At 63.6% G+C, this 17,501-nt stretch overlaps 1 protein-coding gene and 1 long non-coding RNA gene across 15 annotated transcripts in view; one reads left to right on the forward strand and one right to left on the reverse strand.

Moving 5' to 3' along the window:
• Positions 1 to 17,501, forward strand: part of RTEL1 (regulator of telomere elongation helicase 1) — a 28,726-nt gene that overhangs the window by 5,773 nt on the left and 5,452 nt on the right. For 9 of the 13 annotated variants that reach the window (XM_077873943.1, XM_077873947.1, XM_077873953.1 and 6 more), the window contains 17 exons: positions 822 to 897; positions 1,522 to 1,606; positions 3,236 to 3,301; positions 4,100 to 4,253; positions 11,237 to 11,275; positions 11,342 to 11,420; positions 12,128 to 12,225; positions 12,788 to 12,843; positions 14,296 to 14,370; positions 14,510 to 14,591; positions 15,040 to 15,123; positions 16,129 to 16,261; positions 16,359 to 16,472; positions 16,599 to 16,639; positions 16,750 to 16,835; positions 16,933 to 17,010; positions 17,229 to 17,306. In XM_077873943.1, coding sequence (XP_077730069.1) covers positions 822 to 897; positions 1,522 to 1,606; positions 3,236 to 3,301; positions 4,100 to 4,253; positions 11,237 to 11,275; positions 11,342 to 11,420; positions 12,128 to 12,225; positions 12,788 to 12,843; positions 14,296 to 14,370; positions 14,510 to 14,591; positions 15,040 to 15,123; positions 16,129 to 16,261; positions 16,359 to 16,472; positions 16,599 to 16,639; positions 16,750 to 16,835; positions 16,933 to 17,010; positions 17,229 to 17,306 — 1,424 coding nt within the window. The remainder of the gene's footprint in view (positions 1 to 821; positions 898 to 1,521; positions 1,607 to 3,235; positions 3,302 to 4,099; positions 4,254 to 11,236; positions 11,276 to 11,341; positions 11,421 to 12,127; positions 12,226 to 12,787; positions 12,844 to 14,295; positions 14,371 to 14,509; positions 14,592 to 15,039; positions 15,124 to 16,128; positions 16,262 to 16,358; positions 16,473 to 16,598; positions 16,640 to 16,749; positions 16,836 to 16,932; positions 17,011 to 17,228; positions 17,307 to 17,501) is intronic. The other 4 variants (XM_077873952.1, XM_077873954.1, XM_077873955.1 and 1 more) reach the window with 2 other exon arrangements.
• On the reverse strand, positions 4,026 to 15,443 carry LOC144298720 (uncharacterized). Of its 2 annotated transcripts, none has more exons than XR_013365638.1 (3): positions 14,272 to 15,443; positions 4,728 to 14,008; positions 4,026 to 4,369 (listed from the first exon to the last, which is right to left on the reverse strand). It is a non-coding gene; the product is annotated as an uncharacterized LOC144298720 (long non-coding RNA). The 2 variants fall into 2 exon arrangements; XR_013365637.1 differs by having other exon boundaries at positions 4,728 to 14,013.

Below are 17,501 nucleotides of genomic sequence, written 5' to 3' on the forward strand. Positions count from 1 at the left end.
GTGCCTCAGCCTCCGCTGCCCTCCTGGCACGGGGTGTGCGGGGGCGTCGCTGGCAGCCACCCAGCCCTTGGGGAGAGTGAGCGGAGCCTCCGGGAGGAGTCCAAGAGGAGGAGAGGCATGTGTGGGAGGAAGGCGAGAGGTGCTAGGGCCAGAGTCCTGCCTGCCTCTGTCTGGGGGAGCAGGCCCTGCTGACCACCTGCAGCATCCACACGCAGGTGGCCGCCGTGGGGCCCCTTCTTGAGCACTTCCCTGCCCTGGGCCACCTGGGCAGCTAGCAGGGAATGGTGCTTATCCTGGGCTGCCATCCTGGGCAGGGGCCCTGAGTGTCAGGCGTCAGATGGGTTCTGCCTCGGGGCGCCCCATCTGCCCTGCCTCAGATCCATACTCCTGCCCTGTTGACGTCGGGGGCGGGGCAGGGAGCAGAGAGAGGAAGTGACTTGCTGCCAGACTGAAGCCTGGTTGTCTGACGGATGCTTCCAGGGCACGGCCTGAGGGCCTCTGGGATGGCGGAGTTAGGCAGGGGGCTGTGCTCCCCCTCCGGTCCCCACGGGTCCCCTGCCCTGTTTACGCTCAATCTCAGGCCAGCAGCTAGCGTCTGAGGTATAGAGTAGGGCTTCCTGAGGATTATGCAGGTTTGGGGTCCCTCCAAGGTCGCTCTGAGACTCACAGTGGCCTCTCGTGAGTCCCCAGGTGGTTGGGTGCCTGGGCTGCCCTGAGGGAGAGTCCTAGGGTGGCCGCTGCCGCTGCCTGGGCATCCCTCTGGGGTCTGTGGTGACTCACGGGGCCTAAGGACGTGTCTTCACTGTTGCCTGTGTCTCCAGAGAAGAGCCTGGAGCAGGAGCTGGCTACCCCCATCCTGGACATCGAGGACCTGGTCAAAAGCGGGAACAAGCACAAGTAAGAGCCCCGGCCAGGCAGCGGCGGCTGCGTCCCTTTAGGACAGGCTCTGCCGTGGTGAACGCGGGCACGCCACTTCCTGCCCTCTGCTGTCTTGACTGAGTGTAAAACTAACCGTTGTCAGGTGGGAAAAACATAAATGGTTTTGAGCATGATGGGGTCAGCAGGGAAGCTCCCCCTGCCTCCGGTGGCCCCTGTGCTGATGGGCAGCCCCGGCTCCCAGCCCGTGGGTTGAGCATTTACGCTTCTCTCCTTGGCTGGTTCCGCTGAACATGCTTGCCTTTCTGACGTTTGCTTTAGGGCTTCGAGTGGTGCTGAGACAGGACAGCATCTGCTTTCCGATTGCCTCGTTCCTCTACCCAGGGACGGGACTGGGGTTTCTTGTTTACGTAGATTTTTAGACGGCTGATCCGCTCACGTTAACAGCTGATGGTGTGAAGCGCGGTGCGGTGAGCCCTCCCAGGGTCCGCAGGCCCGGCTCCGGTCTGGGCCCCCCATGCAGCACGAGGCTCCTTCCTCCTGCTTGCCCATCAGAGGGCGCCTCGGCCGGCGGGAGTGCTCCTTGGTCTGGGCCTCCCTCCCGGCTCCGGTGCGTGGTGCTCACAGCGTCCCCTCTTTCTCCAGGCTGTGCCCCTACTACCTTTCTCGGAACCTGAAGCAGCAGGCCGACATCATCTTTATGCCTTACAACTACTTGTTGGACACCAAGGTGAGGTCTCCGCCCACGTGGTGGGTGATTCCTGATGTCGGGGTGTCCCAGGGCTCGTGAGGGGCCCTCAGAGTCTTTGTTGGTTCCGTTTCTGAGATGAGACCGTCAGAGCGGCGGGCGTGTGGGAGGACGTGGCCCGCTGCCTGGTCTGGGCCCAGTGGTGCCCGGCGGGGGCTGTGGGTCTGTCGTTCTGGGCTCTCTGGGCGTGGGCAGGCTGGTGGACTGGGGAGAGCCATGGCTGCCCCCAGGGCCAGTCCCTGGTGGCTCAGCTTTTCTCTTTCCAGTTGGGCTCCGTGAGGCAGGCCGAGTGTGCTCTTGCATGCTCTTGCCCTCCCTCAGTCACTCTCGGGATGCACGTGTCCTCCCATCTCTGCACACCCCTCTTGTGTTTTTTTTTTTTTTTTTTCTACTCCTCTTGTTTTAATGCGGGGCTCACTCTCCATGTGTGCAGCGGCTTGTCCTCCCTGGAGTGGCCCAGGGCCCCTGTTCTTTCATCCCCTCAGCACCGCTGCAGGGGAGACCGTCAGAGGGCAGTTGTGGGTGCCGCAGGGCTGGGAGGTGTCAGGAGCGCAGCTTTGGAGACCACGGAGCCAGCAGCCGCAGGGGTGCTGGAGGGGGCGGGAGCAGGCCGCCGTGGCGCGGAGCTGGGGGTTTGTGCAGGGCTTGTGCATGGTCTCGAAGACCAGGCCTGCCCCAGAACAGCTATGTCACCCTTGAAAAGGTGGTTCTTACTGATCCTCGGGAAGTGGAGAGAGGGGAGGAGCGGGGCGGTCTGACAGGAGGTCGGGGCTCCAGGCCGCGCTGCCGAGCGCAGACCAGGCCGCTGGCCGCTTGCACGGTGGCGCCGCCAGGGCACACCCATGTGTGGCCCTTGGTTTTCAGCAAGCTTGCGTAGGTATTTCAGCAGGAAAAGGTAGGTTGGCACTTTTTCTCCCTAAAAATTGGTGTTGCAGTAGTTGGATACCTGTTTGGAGAAGAGTGAACCTCAGCCGTTACCTCACACGGTACAGCCTCAAACATAAAAGCCAGAAACGTGACGCTCCTCTAGGACAGAGCAGGGAGGGCAGGCCGAGCTTTCTGAGCTCAGACGCACAGCGTCCTGGCCACAGACAAACCCGTACCTTCGACTTCACCGTAATTTAAAGCCTTGACTCTTAAAAAGAGTGGAAAATTCAGAAAATTACAGCAAGTCATAAAGGGAGAGGGTACGCCTGGTCTGTCTGGGTCTCGAAGGGCTGTGCTGCTTCCAGGACAGCGGGAAAGGCCGTGCACGCCTGCTGGCGCGGAGCGGGCCAGAGGTCGGGCGGCAGGGAGTGGGGTCTCCTGGCCCGGCTCAGTGCTCACGTCGACACCCAGCTGCGTACTGAGAACAGGCACTTTATTTTATGAAAATTGAACATCGTGTGCAGTCGAAGCCCAGAAGTACTAGTGCTGGCCCCCAGCCCGCTCGCCTCGCCCCTGCTTTGGGCGTCCTCCACCCCGTGGCTGTGTGGCAGGCATGGTGTGGGTCGGGCCTGACGTCCAGCTGCGTGGTGGCGGGTAGAGCCAGGTGGCCGTGGCGCGAGGGCCTTCCCCTGCCTGCCTCGTGCCTCTTGGCTCCAGCCCTGCTTCCTTCCCCTCTTGCTGCAGAGTCGCCGGGCACACAGCATCGACCTGAAGGGGACGGTCGTGATTTTCGACGAAGCTCACAACGTGGTGAGTGTCCAGGTGGTCTCTCCGCCACACCTGCCCTCCCCCACTTCCCTGCAGGGAGCACGCAGACCTTTCTGCCCCAGCCCTGGGTAAGACACGCTGGCCAGCCCGTGGCCCTGTCCACGCAAAACCTCCACGGGCCTTCTTGGTGGCTGCCTGGGCTGCTGCTTGCCCCTTGACACCACCACCTCGGTTCAAAGAGGCCACCTCCCGGCCCCTCGCTGTCACCTCTAGCCTGCTCCACCCACTCCTGGGGCGTCTGCTCAGGGCCCTGTTTTTCCAGGAATGGCTGGCCTTGACCAGGGCACGGAAGGAAGGCCACTTGGGTGCTCCGGAGCCTAGTGTCCTAGGTCAGCAGCGGCCACCCTCAAGCTCCCACTTGGTTCCAGGCGCTTGTCCTGGACGACCATAGGCCCAGTAGGCCGGGTCTGGCTTTTGAGAAAAGCTGGAAATCTACATACACTTTTTTAAGTTTTTTTTTTTTTTTTTTAAGTAACTTCTACACCCAGCTTGGGGCTCGAACTCATGACCCCGAGGTCGAGAGTTGCACGCTCTTAGACTGAGCCAGCCAGGCGCCCCAGAAATCTATATTCTAACGGGAAATTTTCCCATGACGAAATTTCAAACGTTGGCGTGGTCGTATGGCTGACGTTGGACCAGTTTGTGACGTGGCCTTAGAGACCGGGGTGGGGCTTGGGGGCCCACTGCTTCCTGTAGCCCCGCACCCCTGCCCCACCCACCCTCCTGGATCCCCGAGTCCCCGCCCGCACCGGCCGTAGCATGGTGTGCTTGGGCCCTCAGGAGAAGATGTGCGAGGAGACGGCATCCTTCGACCTGACCCCGCATGACGTGGCGTCTGGGCTGGACGTCCTAGACCAGGTTTTGGAGGAGCAGACCAAGGCGGCACAGCAGGACGAGCTCCGCTCGGAGTTCAGTGCTGACTCTGTCAACTCAGGTGAGCTCACAGGTGGGAAATGAAAGAGCGGCTGCGAGGTGGTCTCGGGTCCGGAGGCCAGAGCCTTCCCAGGCCCTCCTTTCAGTCCAGTCCTCGTCCGGGCACAGTGCAAACTTCTGTAAGAGGTTTCTAAGGACCTCACAGGCCAGGAAGTAGGTACCACCCCACCATTCCAGCATTTTCTAAGGACCTCTCTGTACTTTCCCAGCCAGTACAGACTTTCCTGCACTGGATAAAATTGAAAACCAGGGCCACCTGGGTGGCTCGGTTGGTGGAGCGTCTGCTTGGGCAGGATCCCATGATGCCCTGGGACCGAGTCCCACGGCGGGCTCCCTGCTCGGGGGTGGGGGGGTCTGCTTGTCCCTCTCCCTGTGCCCCCCACCCACACCCCCTGGCTCATGCTCTCTTTCTCTTCCTCTTTCTCTCTCAAATAAATAAAAATCTTTAAAAGAAAAGAAAACCAAACGTACTAACCGTGAAGTGTGCTGCTTTTGAGTGGCCTATGAGCATTGTTCGGGTATGACCTCCTCTTCTCACAGGTTCCCCTCCGGTGTCTTCCCTAATGCGAGGGTGAGCGGGGTGTGCGTGGACGTCTTTGCTGGACACGGTTTGCCCAGGTGTCCTCCACAGTCCGTGAGGGGCTGACGGGGACCCCGGATGGGTTTGAGCAGACCGCTCTGCAGTAGGCGTCTCCGCTACTTAGTTGCCAGAGGTCATGGGTTTGGGCGTTGTGCTGTGGGCGTCTCCAGACGCTTGCTGTGCCCTGCGCTTGGGCGTGGGCCCCGGCGTGAGCAGCTGGAGCTTCCTCCTTCCCTGCGTGACCACACACACACACACACACACACACACACACACGGACGGACCCCAGGGGGGCAGAGGCCCCGGGCACGCTCCGTCCGCACCCTTCTTGCCCTTCCGGCCTGGGTCTTTTCCAGGACTCGTCTGACTTGCTCGGTGCCTGTGCTGGTGCGGGGCTTGTAAGCGGCCTTTGTCTGGTCAACACAGTTCTCAAAAGTTTGGGTGTTGAGACCCTTTATGTTTTTTTTTTTTTTTTTTAGGAGTTTATGTATTTGGGAGGGAGGGAGAGAGAGAGAATGAGGTGGGGAGAGACAGGGAGATGCAGACTTCCCGCTGAGCAGGGAGCCTGATGCGAGACTTGATCCCAGGACACTGGGATCACGACCTGAGCCGCAGGCAGATGCGCACGCACTGATGCACCCAGGCACCCCTACCCTTTATGTTCTTAAAGCTCACTGAACTGGCTTCCTGTGAATTATGTCTCCTGGTAACTTCTATATCAGAAACAACTAAAAAAGTTACAAAGATTTGTTTATTCACTTGTCACAAGCCATCACATGTTACGTGAGGCTCCTGGGGCTGCTGTCACTCAGCACCGGAGCCGGGAGGCTTGGAACAACAGAGCAGTCCCCCCATGGCGCTGGTGGGCAGGACTGCGGTCCTCGCGTCGGCTCCACCCCACGCCCAGCTCCCTGCTCCCAGGCTCCTGCGGGCACGCTGCTCCGTCTGCACCTGGCTGACCCCCTGTGCGTCTGTGTCCAAATTTCCTCTCTCGTAGGACACCAGTTACTGCAGTAGGGCCTGCCCCATCCGTAGCGATCCCGTACTAACTTAGTCGTGTCTGTAGAGACTGTATCTCCAAGGTCATGGTCACAGGAACCAGGACCCGAATAGGTCCTTTTATTTATTTTATTATTTATTTATTTATTTAGAAAGATTTTATTTATTTATTCCTGAGAGACACAGAGAGTGAGGCAGAGACACGGGCAGAGGGAGAAGCAGGCTCCTCGCAGGGAGCCCCATGTGGGACTCGATCCCGGGACCCCAGGATCACGCCCTGAGCCGAAGACACCCCCAACCGCTGAGCCCCCGGGTGCCCCATCTAACAGTTTAAAAGCATGCGTGGTAATCTGGCTCCGTCGGAGGTGGTTGGGCCTCACAGCTTTCTGCTCTTGGTCTAACGTGGTACCGCTCGCGCGTGCCGTACGCCTTTGCTGGGGCCGCTCTGAGCGTCGCCACGGACTTGGTAGCCTGAAGCTACTCGGGTTTGTTGTCTCGAGGTCTCAGGGTGCGGTGGACGAGCCGCACTCCCCTTCTGGAGGCGCTGCCGGCCGTGGCTCCCGGGCCCACCCCTCTGGCCTCCACCGCCTCTGCCTTGGCCTCCTGCCTCCCCTCCGGTACGGGCCGCGGGTACCCAGGCTCCTCGCCCCGTCCCACGGCCTCTCCGTAGTCCAGTCTGCAGAGCTCCTTGGGCCGAGGAGAGTGATGTCGCCGCGTCCGGGGATCAGGACGCGGACGTGTTTGGGGGCTGTCGGCAGCCTCCGCCGTGTACCCCCTGGGGAACTGCAGCGCGTTCCTGAGAGCACCGGAGGGAAGAGGCGAACCGGGTGTGGTTTCCAGTGGTCGTACCGTGGGGGCCGCTCTGGCCTCGCTCCGCCCTGAACTGACGCGGGCCCCGGCCTCGAGCTCGCCCGTCGCCCGTGGGGCCCTGCCTGTGCCGCTGTCCCCCTGGGGCAGGGTCTCCGAGTGGGAGCCGCTCGGGTAAATCGCCGAGTGCCTGTGCGGTCATCCCGGAGCGGGTCATCTGGATGGGCGGTCGGACGCTTTTCTTAAACCCTGTATCTTGAAAAACTCCTTTTAGAAGCCATATGTTCTTTTAGGAATTTTCTTTTCTCTGAAGCCCTGTCACCAGTCATTGTGTAGAATGTTTCAGAGTTGACGTTTCCGGGCCGATGTCCAGCCTATGGCGCGTTCTTTGACCATGTGGTCTCCAGGGTGCCTTCAGTCTGGGGGCGATCCAGGCCGCGGGCACAGCGCCGGCTCCAGGCTGCGGGGACCCTCGCGGGGCCGCACGCGCGGTCTCCGCCCCCGGCTGCAGAACTTGACCACTCCAAGTCCTTTTGCTACTCTTCCCCGACCTCTAACAGAGGTGCTCCTTCCCCTCCCGCTGCTCTGGCTTTTCTCTTCCCCCTAATTTGACCTTCGTTTGTAAAATAAGTTTTCATTTTTCTCCTAATTCTGTTTGAGTTGTCACTTCATTTCTGAGTGTTTGAAAATTTCATTTATATTGTTTCATGTCTCGTATCTTATTCTGAAAATTTTTTTTTTTTTTTTTTATTCTGAAATATTTTTAAGACAACTTTTATTTTAAAACTACGATCTGGGTGGCTCAGTCGGTGAGGCATCCAGCTCTTGATTCCTGCTCGGGTCGTGACCTCTGGTTGTGGGATGGAGCCCACAGTGAGCTCTTGTGCGTGAGCATGTGCATCTGGCTTTTTCTCTGAGATACGTAAATAAGTAAATATTTTAAAAATAAGTAGAATAAAATAATTTCCAGCTTACAGCTAACTTGAAGGTGTGACTTGTCCACCCAGAGTCTCACTTGGTAGTCTCCTTTCTCCACGGACAGATAATCTCTTTTTCTGTACCCTTCCTTTGTTATTTATTTATTTATTTATTTATTTATTTATTTATTTATTTATTTATTCATTCATTCATTCATTCATTCATTCATTCAGACAGAGAGAGAGAGAGAGAGGGAGAGAGAGAGGCAGAGACACAGGCAGAGGGAGAAGCAGGCTCCATGCAGGGAGCCCGACGTGGGACTCGATCCCGGGTCTCCAGGATCACACCCCGGGCTGCAGGCGGCGCTAAACCTCTGCGCCACCAGGGCTGCCCTGCACCCTTCCTTTGACTGTGTCCTGGCGTGTGTGTCCCAAGAGCAAGGACGTGCTGTGTGGCCACAGTGCCCTGGTCTGATGGGAAGCCCCTGCATGACTGGCCGGGCACCTTAGAGTGTCTCTGGTTGTCCTCATCATAGCCAGAGGCACCCTCAGAGGACGTGCTCTGGGAGCCCCCCCGTCGCCGTATCTCTGCGGCCTTGGAGCTGTGACCTGGACAGAGTCTCAGGTGTCCTCTTCCTTGGAATAGACGCTTTTGAGGATGAAGCTTCGTTACTGTGCTGCTGAGTGTCCTGCACTGTGGGCATGTGTGAGGTGTTGTAGATTCTGTTCAGGTTGTGCGCACCTTTGACAGGTGTCCCCGGAGGCACAGCCCATCTGCCGCATGGTTGGGGGTGCTGACTTGGATTATTCCCTTAGGTGACAACTGCCACCATTGTCCCCTGTGAGGTTACTGTTCCTCCATCAGTAAGTCCTGAGCAATCTGTGGCATCCGTGGGCGACCCCCTCCCCCCAGAATTAAGGACTGCTTGATGTTTATGAAGCGCTGAGTCTCACCCCCACGCCCCTTGCGTCTGGGCCTGTGGGAGCGGCTAGCTCTCCCGCGCAGCATGGGGTGCCCTGCACACCCTGCTGTCCCGTCCAGCGCCGCGCTCGTTCCCCCGTGGTGGCGATTCCGTGCTTCCCCTGCTGGGAGAACCGTGGTCCCGCTTTCCTTGGCGTCTCTTGTGCTCCGTCCGCCCTGGGACATGCAGGCAGCTGTGTACAGCAGCTCCCCGGCCGTGACAAGGCAAGCTGCTCCCCAGAGCGTGTGCGTCCGAGTGCTGGTCGGGAGACCAGGCTCACGAGTCCCTGTTGCCCCCCCGCCCCGTGGCTGCGCTGTCCTTTTAGGGTCATTTCTTATTCAGTGTTTGTCCTCATTGATTCTGTTGCTTCGGTTTTCTTGGGCGCTGGAAACCTCTGTGTGGTTCTGGAGGCCGCGAAGTGTCTTCCTGGTTTCCGGCTTATTCTTGCTTGGCTGCGTTTGTCCCACGCAGGAGCAGACATGCGCATATTTTGTTCACGCTTGCTTCTGCGCTGCACACGGGCCTGCCCCCCGGAGAGCGCCCCCCAGGGCCGCCTGCCTCCCTCAAGGCGACGGCCCGCATCCGGGTCTGCTGCCGCAGCACTTGCCTGGTGATGCCGGCAGCTCGGCCCGGGGCCCGGGCGCCCGCCCCGTCGGCTGGTCCCGGCTGCTGGGGGGCGGGGGGCGGGGGCGGGCTGCCGAAGCCTGGGCCCCGCGTGGCGCCTGCTGACTTGGAGCGCCAGGCCCTCGAGCAACACGGCCCCGGGATGCTTTCGACTTGCTCCTCTCCGAAGTGGGCGTGAGCACTGTCTTCACGCATTTTGTGTTGGAAATGGCCATCCCGGCGGAAGCACAGTGGCTGCCGGTGCTTGGTTTTCCAGTGACGTCCTTGTTCTGCGCCAGGAAAGCCCGCACCAGGCATGTCCCCTCGGCCTGCTCTGGTCCGTGAGCTCTTGCTAAAGCCCATAGTTGGAGGGTCGCCAGGGCCTTTGGTGGCATGTGCCTTCGTTGGGAGGCAACTGTTTCCTCGTGGGTTCCCCGGGCTCTGGGATTTGGGAGAAGCACGGGTCCAGCACGGTTCTTGTCGCGCCCTACGCTCCCCGTGTGGCTGAGGACTGTCGCTGTCGGCTGTTTGTGTCGGGTTCTTCCCCGGTCACGGTTCGCCTCCTTCCTACCCCGTCCCCCGGAAGGGGCTGCTCAGCATGGCCCCGGCGGCTTGCACTCGGCACCCCCTGCCTGGGGCTCGCTCACCCCGGTGTCGCTCCCCGGGCTGTGGCCTCAGAAGTGATGCCGTGGGGACGGCTGGCCGGCTCGGTCAGTGGAGCGTGTGACGTGTGCTCTCTGGGGTGACCCCCTGGGTGGGGGTGGAGGTGACGAATAAATATGGAAAAACCTTTAAGGAAGGAACAAGTGCTGCTGGCTGAGAAGCACAAAGGAAAGAGAGACGCCCGACGTCATCACAGTCCAACTGTTAGGCTTCGGAGATGCCACCGGGACAGCGGAAGGACCGGCCAGAGGACGGCAGGTCTTTTTTGTGGATCACGTATCTGATAAGGAATTTTCATCCAAAACACACAGGAAACTCTTACTACTCAAAGAAAAGACAGTCCCGTTAAAAATGGACAAAAAGTAGGAACAGGCGCTTCAGAGTAGACGCAAGGGGTCAGTGCGCACGTGGAGACGCAGGTCTGAGCGCCGAGCGACGCCCTGTAGGCCCAGTGGCACGGCTGCTGCCAGGCTGATGGGCAGTGACCAGTGTCGGCAAGGGTGTGGCCACCGTCCCTTAGCTTCTGCGGGTGGCAGGCGGGTCCCAGGAAGGAGAGACCTGCCGTGGCCACGCGCCCTGCTTCGCTCCAGCCACCGACCTGGTGGAGCCGCAGATGGGGTGGCTTCAGTCACCGCACTTCGTCTCCGGAGGCGTCTCCGGGCGGCAGGTTCTCGCCGTGGCGACGGGAACACCGTTGCGCTCGGTGCTGAGACCCGGTGGTCACCAGGGCATTGACAGAGGGTCGTGTGCCCCCTGCACTGCTCGGTTTATTGGGGGGGTGACTTCGTCGAGGTGCTCTCACCTCGGCTGTTACTCGGTGACACCGTTCTCACAGGAAAAGGCGGATAGATGCTTGATATTTTGCCCGTTTTTGGATTTGGGAGTTTGAATTTATCCCTGACTTGTGTGATTGGTCCCTTGTCCCCTGAGGAGGAGAGCGTTTAATGTCGTCGGTGGTACTCGTGTCTAAACGCAGACGACAGCCTCGGTCCCGTTGCTGAGCTCGGGCCCCTCTGCAGATGTTCCATGGCCCTGCCAGGCTGACGGGGAGTCGGGACATTGCTCACTCGCTTGCGTGTCCTGCCCCAGACCTGCCATCAGCCGCGTTTCCCAGGAGCCCTGGTTCCTTGTCGCGGGAGATGGTCTCTCAGGACCCGTGGGCGGGGGCCCTGTGGCCGGGTCGGTCGTCCTGGGTCTCCGGTGAGCAGGGCTGGGGAGTGCGCCCACGTGCGTGAGCGTGCCACCGCGTGTCCCTCGCGCTGAGACAGCCCCTGAGCTCACCCTGCTGCCTCCGGCCCATGATCGGGCTGCAGGGATGTCGGATCCTCTTGTCCATGGTTATCTCTGTGCCTCGCCTACTTGGGGACACAGGCGGGAATCCAGCCAGAGTCCTGGCTCGTGGGGACGCGGTTGGCAGAAGTGGGACGTGACCACGCATTTGCTGCTTTCCCAGGGCTGCACATGGAGCTGGAAGACCTCGCAAAGCTCAAGAGTGAGTGCTGGCCTCCCCCAACGCCCGTGGCTAGGTGGGCCGCCCCTCATGACCCCCTCCCCACAGTGATCCTGCTGCGCCTGGAGGCGGCCATCGATGCTGTCGAGCTGCCTGGGGACCACAGCGGCGTCACCAAGCCAGGGAGGTAAGGGGCAGGGCGTGCGCAGCGCTCCCTACGGTGGGCCCCCTGCCCCCGGCCCCGCCCGCACGCCTGTGTGGTCTGATTTGGTTTCAGTGGCCCATGAGAGGCTTTGTACTAGGGTGTTGGGGCCTAGGGCCAGTGCGCGTGCAGGCAGGGCCCCTGTCCCCGCCGCCCCCTCTGGGCCGGCCCTTTACGCTGAGACGCCTCGTCCCCCCAGCTGCCCCTTCCGGCCTCGGGAGCCCCGGTGGCTCTGACCAGGGCGCGGGGCTGCGGTCTCAGCAGCCCGGGGCAGCTGGGGTTCTTTCCCAAAGGTCATGGTCTGGGGCTGGTTGTGGCCCTCCTCCGGGTGCAGCTGGCAGCCGTGCTGGGATCCAGGCTCGGGTTCTGGGGGTCTGGGGAATTCTGTAATGTGCTGGAGCACCGCTGCCTGCCTCCTCCCTGAGCCCGGCTGCTGTGCTCGGAGCCTCACAGGGCTCCACTTGCTTCCCAGAGGAGCCAGGCTGCTTGGCCCGCCCCACCCACCCCTCCACGGCCCAGACGGCAGGCTTCACTGCCTCCCACAACGCCGTGGGGGCCCGGCCTTCTCCTCAGTGCTCATGTCTCTCTCACCTCTGGGTTCGGCCAACTCTGGAGCCCTTGGCGCTCGTGTCCGACTGCGGGGAATATAAGGCCGCTGGCTGGCGCCCCGCATGAGGCCCATTCTCCCACAGCTACATCTTCGAGCTGTTCGCGGAGGCCCAGATAACGTTTCAGACCAAAGGCTGCATCCTCGACTCCCTGGACCAGATCATTCAGCACCTGGCAGGACGTGAGTCCCCAGCCTGCCCTGCAGCCTGAGGGGTGCTAGGCCTTGACTCAGGGCCAGAGCCTCCTGCATCCCCGAGAGGAGCGTCCCCCCCAGACCTCCCTCTCCGGCGGTGACACTGGGGCATCAGCGCTGTTGGACGGGCGTCTGTTTTGTAAAGCACAGCCCAGCTTTCCGTTTCTTGGTCGGGCCTTTAAAGGAAGAGTGCTGAGGGACCTGGTGGGTCAGTGAACCTTGGTGCTGAGCCCCCACATCCTGTTTGCACCCCGAGGCTGCCCTACGGGCCCACTTCTACTGGATGGGGTCTCGTTCTCTTGGGTGACCGGCGTTCTGGGCTCCCGGGCCCTGGGGGTGGGCAGGCAGGCCCAGCCGTACTGGAGCACAGGGCCTCTTTTCTCTTCCCGCTGACTCCGGAGATGTTCTGGGGGCAGCGTGGGAGCTGCTCCCCGGGGGCACGCCCCACAGCAATGCCGGGTTGAGGCTGAGCTTGCTCGTGGCTCCCGGGGGTGGGGGTCGGAGCCTCCCCTGGTGGGGCGTGGACGGCCAGCGGCTGCTGCTCCCACAGGCACGGGGCTGTTCAGCAACACAGCAGGCTTGCAGAAGCTGTCGGACATCATCCAGGTAGGGACGGGCCTGCGGCGAAGGTGCGGCGTCTCCCTTCCCGAGGGCTGTGGAGGGGGGCCTGGAGCTTCTACTGGCTCCAGACTTGGGGCAAGGCCAAGGTGCTTGGAGCCAGCAGCCCGTGGAGTGCACTTCCTCTTCCCCGGAGGCACCCTGCCCGGCCCGGGGGTGGGGGCGGAGGCGGGGGCGTGTCCTGAGTGTGAGGTGTGGGCCGGCGTCATCCCAGCACTTCTGCGAGGGGACAGCAGGCGCCCAGCCTGCCACCGCGCTGCAGCCACGGCCCCCGCCAGGCCCTGCGTTTGTGCTCCCCGTTCCCAGTGCCTTTTCTCGGCCCCTGCAGGGGAGCCGGCCCTGTGCTCTGCTGCCCCCTCCTGCCATGCCCTGCTCCAGGCCAGCCCTGCGGCCCCGGCCCTCACCCCGTCCCGGGCAGCGCCCCCTCCTCCCCAGAGGGCCTGTCCATGCCACAGGATTCTCCCCCACAGCCTCACTGAGCCCAAGCACCCGTCACCCTGAGGGTTTGGGGTTTCCTGTGGCAGCTGCCCTAAGAGGGCCTAGCAGATGACTCCGTGTCCCCTCCTGCCCGGTGCTGCCTGCGGGCCTGCTGCTCGCTCTGCTGTGTCCGTTCCAGCTGGATGGAGTGGGACTGGGCGGCGGCTCATCCCTCATCCCACAGCTGGCTCCCGTGGGCAGGGGGGCGCACTGGGCCAGCCCTGGGACCTCAGCGGGGCAGCCTGTGGTGAATACCTGAAGGGCTGCCCGGGGGCCCCCCGCCGGTGGGAGAGCCTTGCACTTCCCCAAATCCAGATCCCCGCGAAGTCGTGTGAGCAGGGGGTCTGCTGCTGACCGAGCCCGGGGACCGCAGGAGGCGGGCCTTGGAGGGACGGGGGGCACCGAGGGGGCATGAGACGGGCTCAGCCACTGGGCTGGCCCCTGATCCCCGGGCACCGCAGGCCCAGGCACCAGGCAGCACGGGCGCCCCCTCTTCACTCGTTGATGCGTCTGCTTCGGTGCCGTCTCCTCCTCGGCCCTAACCGCCTGTCACCTGGCTTTGCTGGCTCCGGAGTCGGGCAGTCTGGTGTCTGGCGTCTCTGCCTTCGTGCTCCGTCCACGATTTACCCGCTTGCTGCTTCTCCTCGGCTGGTCGCCTTGGCTAGAGTGTAGTTCTCTGTACTTGGATCAGGGATGATTTTTGTCCTTTTACTTGGGGGCTGAACCAGGTCCTTCTCGGGTCCCCACCTGCCACGGACTTGCCCCTGGGGGGAGCGTGCGGACCAGGAGGGGCCTGCAGGATGGCGGCAGGGGGGACTGCCGGGAGGCCAGGCGGCGTGCGCCCCCACCCTCAGCAGGAGGTCCCCACCCGGGATGCCGACCGCTCAGCGCTGGGCAAGGGGATGGGCATGTGTCCTGGGGGGGCTGCGTCCTGCTCACCATGTTTTCACGTCTGCTCTCCAGATCGTGTTCAGTGCAGACCCTGCCGAGGGCACACCCGGCTCCTTGGGGGGGCCTGGGGCCTGTCAGTCCTACAAGGTGGGGGCTCTGGGTGGGGGCCTCCCGTCCTACGAGGTGGGGGTGTGGGTGGGGGCCTCCCGTCCTACGAGGTGGGGGCTCTCTCCAGGGCGAGGGACTCCTGGGCTGGGTCTGGACACTGTCCATTCTGTCCATCCAGGTTCACATCCACCCTGATGCTGGTCACCACAGGAAGGGTCCTCGGTCGGATGCCTGGAGCAGCACGGCTGCCAGAAAGCCAGGCATGCGGGGGGCCCGGGGGCCGGGGGGCCGGGGGCCGGGGCCTGGAACACAGCCCTGCTCGCCCCCGCACGGCGCCGTGTCCAGTGGTGGGTTTCTGAGCGCGGCCTGCTCGGGGAACCTCACAGCTCACCCCCCACGCGGCCGTTGGAGACAGACCTCCGAGCACCTGCTGGGCGTCCACTGAGCCCGGGTACAGCCCGGCCCCTCACGCCTCCGGGGACCGATCCATGAGGGGTCAGCCCACAGGAAGGCCGGGGCGCGTGCTCGTCGGCGCAGGGGTGCTGCTTTCCCGCCATCCCACCGGGTGGACGCGGGCGGGGCGGGCTCTGGCGAGGCCACTGTCCGGGCCCACCCGGTTCCTCAGGTGCTGGCTCTGTTGCCCCGACCCCCCTGTGGGGTCAGGCCTAGCCCTTCGTCCCTGGGCTCACCTGCTTCCCTGTGTCCTAGAGCTGAGGCTGCTCGTGACACGAGGATGGGTCTGTGCTGGGCCCCCTGTGGCTTTTGGTGTGAAGTTGGCCTGCCCTGGCCGAGGTGTGTGTCCGCGGCGTCCAGCCCCGGCGAGTGTCCTGGCCACCGCACGCAGGGTTGAACACCCCTTGCAGCCTGGCCTTTAGAGTGGGGTTTGTAGGACGCCCCCGGGGCGCTGGGTCCAAGGTCAGGGGGCCACTCCTCAGCCGGCCCCGTGGCCTGCCCCCGCCTCCTGTGTTCCGGGCCCGGCCCTTCCACAGCTGCTGGCTGCAGGTCACTTGGGACCACACGCTTCCCCAGGAAAAGCAGGGCCGGGAACGGGGCTAGGGCAGGTCACCTGGCCTGTCAGCAGGAAGCAGCTTCCGGGGGAGGCGGGGAGACCCACGCACAGGAAGCAATTTGCGCCAGCGCCCGAGGCCTCACCTCACTGCGGTGCTGTCCCCGGGGGACACGGACACAGCCAGGGCGCCGGGGGCACGGCGTCCCGAGTTCGCATGCCCGCGAGCGTGAGTTCTCAGAAATCGCCGCTGCCGGGGTTGGGCGTTTGTAGGAAGTTGGTTCATGGCTGAGCTTACCGAGAAGCTAGGATGTGCGTGAGCGACGGGAGGGCCGGCCCTGGCCCCAGGCCTCTGCACGGAGGGGGGCAGCTCCCGGCCCCTACGCCCCCGCCTGTCACAGGGCCGATCCCGACCCATGGGTGGAAAAGGCTTCTTTGGCCCCAGAAACTGGTTTGCTTTTTATGGGAAACACGTCTGACCCGTGACTCCTGTACTGTGGGAGCGTCCTCAGCAGGAGGCCCCCCCTGCCTCCTTGCTTGTGACGCCGCCTCCGGTCCTGCCTGCCAGGGCGCGTGGGCTCCTGCTGGGTGGTTTGCGAGCGGGGGCCAGGGCCTGTGACGCAGCCGTGGTGCCCCGGGCCACGTGTCCGCCTCGGCCCAAGTCTGGGTTGGGGTCGGCGGTGCTCTCCGCCCCTGGCCCCCCCACTCTGGGTCTCCCTGCGCTCCCAGCACGCCCGAGGGAGGGAGGGAGCAGGGCCCCCCAGACCCCGAGCCTCCCCCTCCTCCCCTAGGGAAGGTGCTGAGCTACTGGTGCTTCAGCCCCGGCCACAGCATGCGGCAGCTGGTGCAGCAGGGCGTCCGCACCGTCATCCTCACCAGCGGCACGCTGGCCCCCGTGTCCTCCTTTGCCCTGGAGATGCAGATGTAAGGGCGGCCCCGGGCGGCTGCGGGTGCGGGGCCCAGGCCAGCCCTGGCTTGAGGGTGCTGGGCTCAGGACCTCACAGGGCCGCCCTGCCCCCAGCCCTTTCCCAGTCTGCCTGGAGAACCCACACGTCATCCACCAGCAGCAGATCTGGGTGGGCATCGTCTCCAGAGGCCCCGACGGAGCCCAGCTGAGCTCTGCCTTTGACAAGCGGTAGGGGCCTGGGGGGCGGGGGGCGGGCTGCGTGCCTCTGCCTCTGCCTCTGCCTCTGCCTCTGCCAGGACCCTGGTGGGGACCCTGGTGAGGACCCTGGTGACGCGGGGCTCTGGCTTTGCGCAGGTTTTCGGAGGCGTGCCTGTCCTCCCTGGGTAAGGCGCTAGGTGAGTGCGCGGGGGGCCCCGGCTCCTCCCGGCGGGCGCCCCATCCCCAGGGCGGGCCCCTGCCCGCAGCCCCCGTGAGGCCCTCTTGCTGACGAAGCCGTGGCCTGCAGGCAACATCGCCCGCGTGGTCCCCCACGGGCTCCTGGTCTTCTTCCCGTCCTACCCCGTCCTGGAGAGGAGCCTGCAGTTCTGGCGGGTGCGTCCTGGGCTGGGGCGCGCAGTAGGGCCGGCGGGGCCACACGCACCGTCTCTGACCGCGGGCCGGGCGCCCCCTTGCCTGTGTCTCGTCACAGACCCACGACTCGGCCGGGAAGCTGGAGGCGCTGAAGCCCGTGTTCGTGGAGCCGCGGAACAAAGGCGGCTTCTCCGAGGTGTGGCTCGGGGCTGGGGCCCGGGGAGGGTGCTGAGCCGTCCCTCGGGGGTGGGCGGGGCCCCGGAGCTTTCTGAGCAGGCCCTGGGTCGGCCTGGGCACCCGCGCCCTGCGGAGGCTCGGCCTGCTGGCTCCCCCAGCCGGACGGCCCCTCACCTCGGGACGAGACCCGGGGTGTCGCTCCCACAGACGGAGGGGCTGAGCGCCGTCTCCCGCCAGGTGGTGGACGCCTACTACGCACGAGTCGCCTGTCCCGGCTCCACTGGGGCCACTTTCCTGGCCGTGTGCCGGGGGAAGGTGAGGCTGCCCCGCGGGGGCCCACGCTCCCATCTTCCCCGGCTGGGCCTTTGTGGGAGGAAGCTCGCAGCTCTGACTTGGGGGCTGCGACGTGGTGGGAGGGGCGGTGCGGCCCCCAGGCCCCGGATCCACGGCCTTCCCCGGCAGCCCTCCCGGAGGCGCTGGGTCTAGGCCCTGGGAGTGGGCGCCGCTCTG

This window comes from Canis aureus, chromosome 26 (assembly GCF_053574225.1).
Source record: "Canis aureus isolate CA01 chromosome 26, VMU_Caureus_v.1.0, whole genome shotgun sequence".
In the NCBI taxonomy this organism is placed as follows: domain Eukaryota; kingdom Metazoa; phylum Chordata; class Mammalia; order Carnivora; family Canidae; genus Canis; species Canis aureus.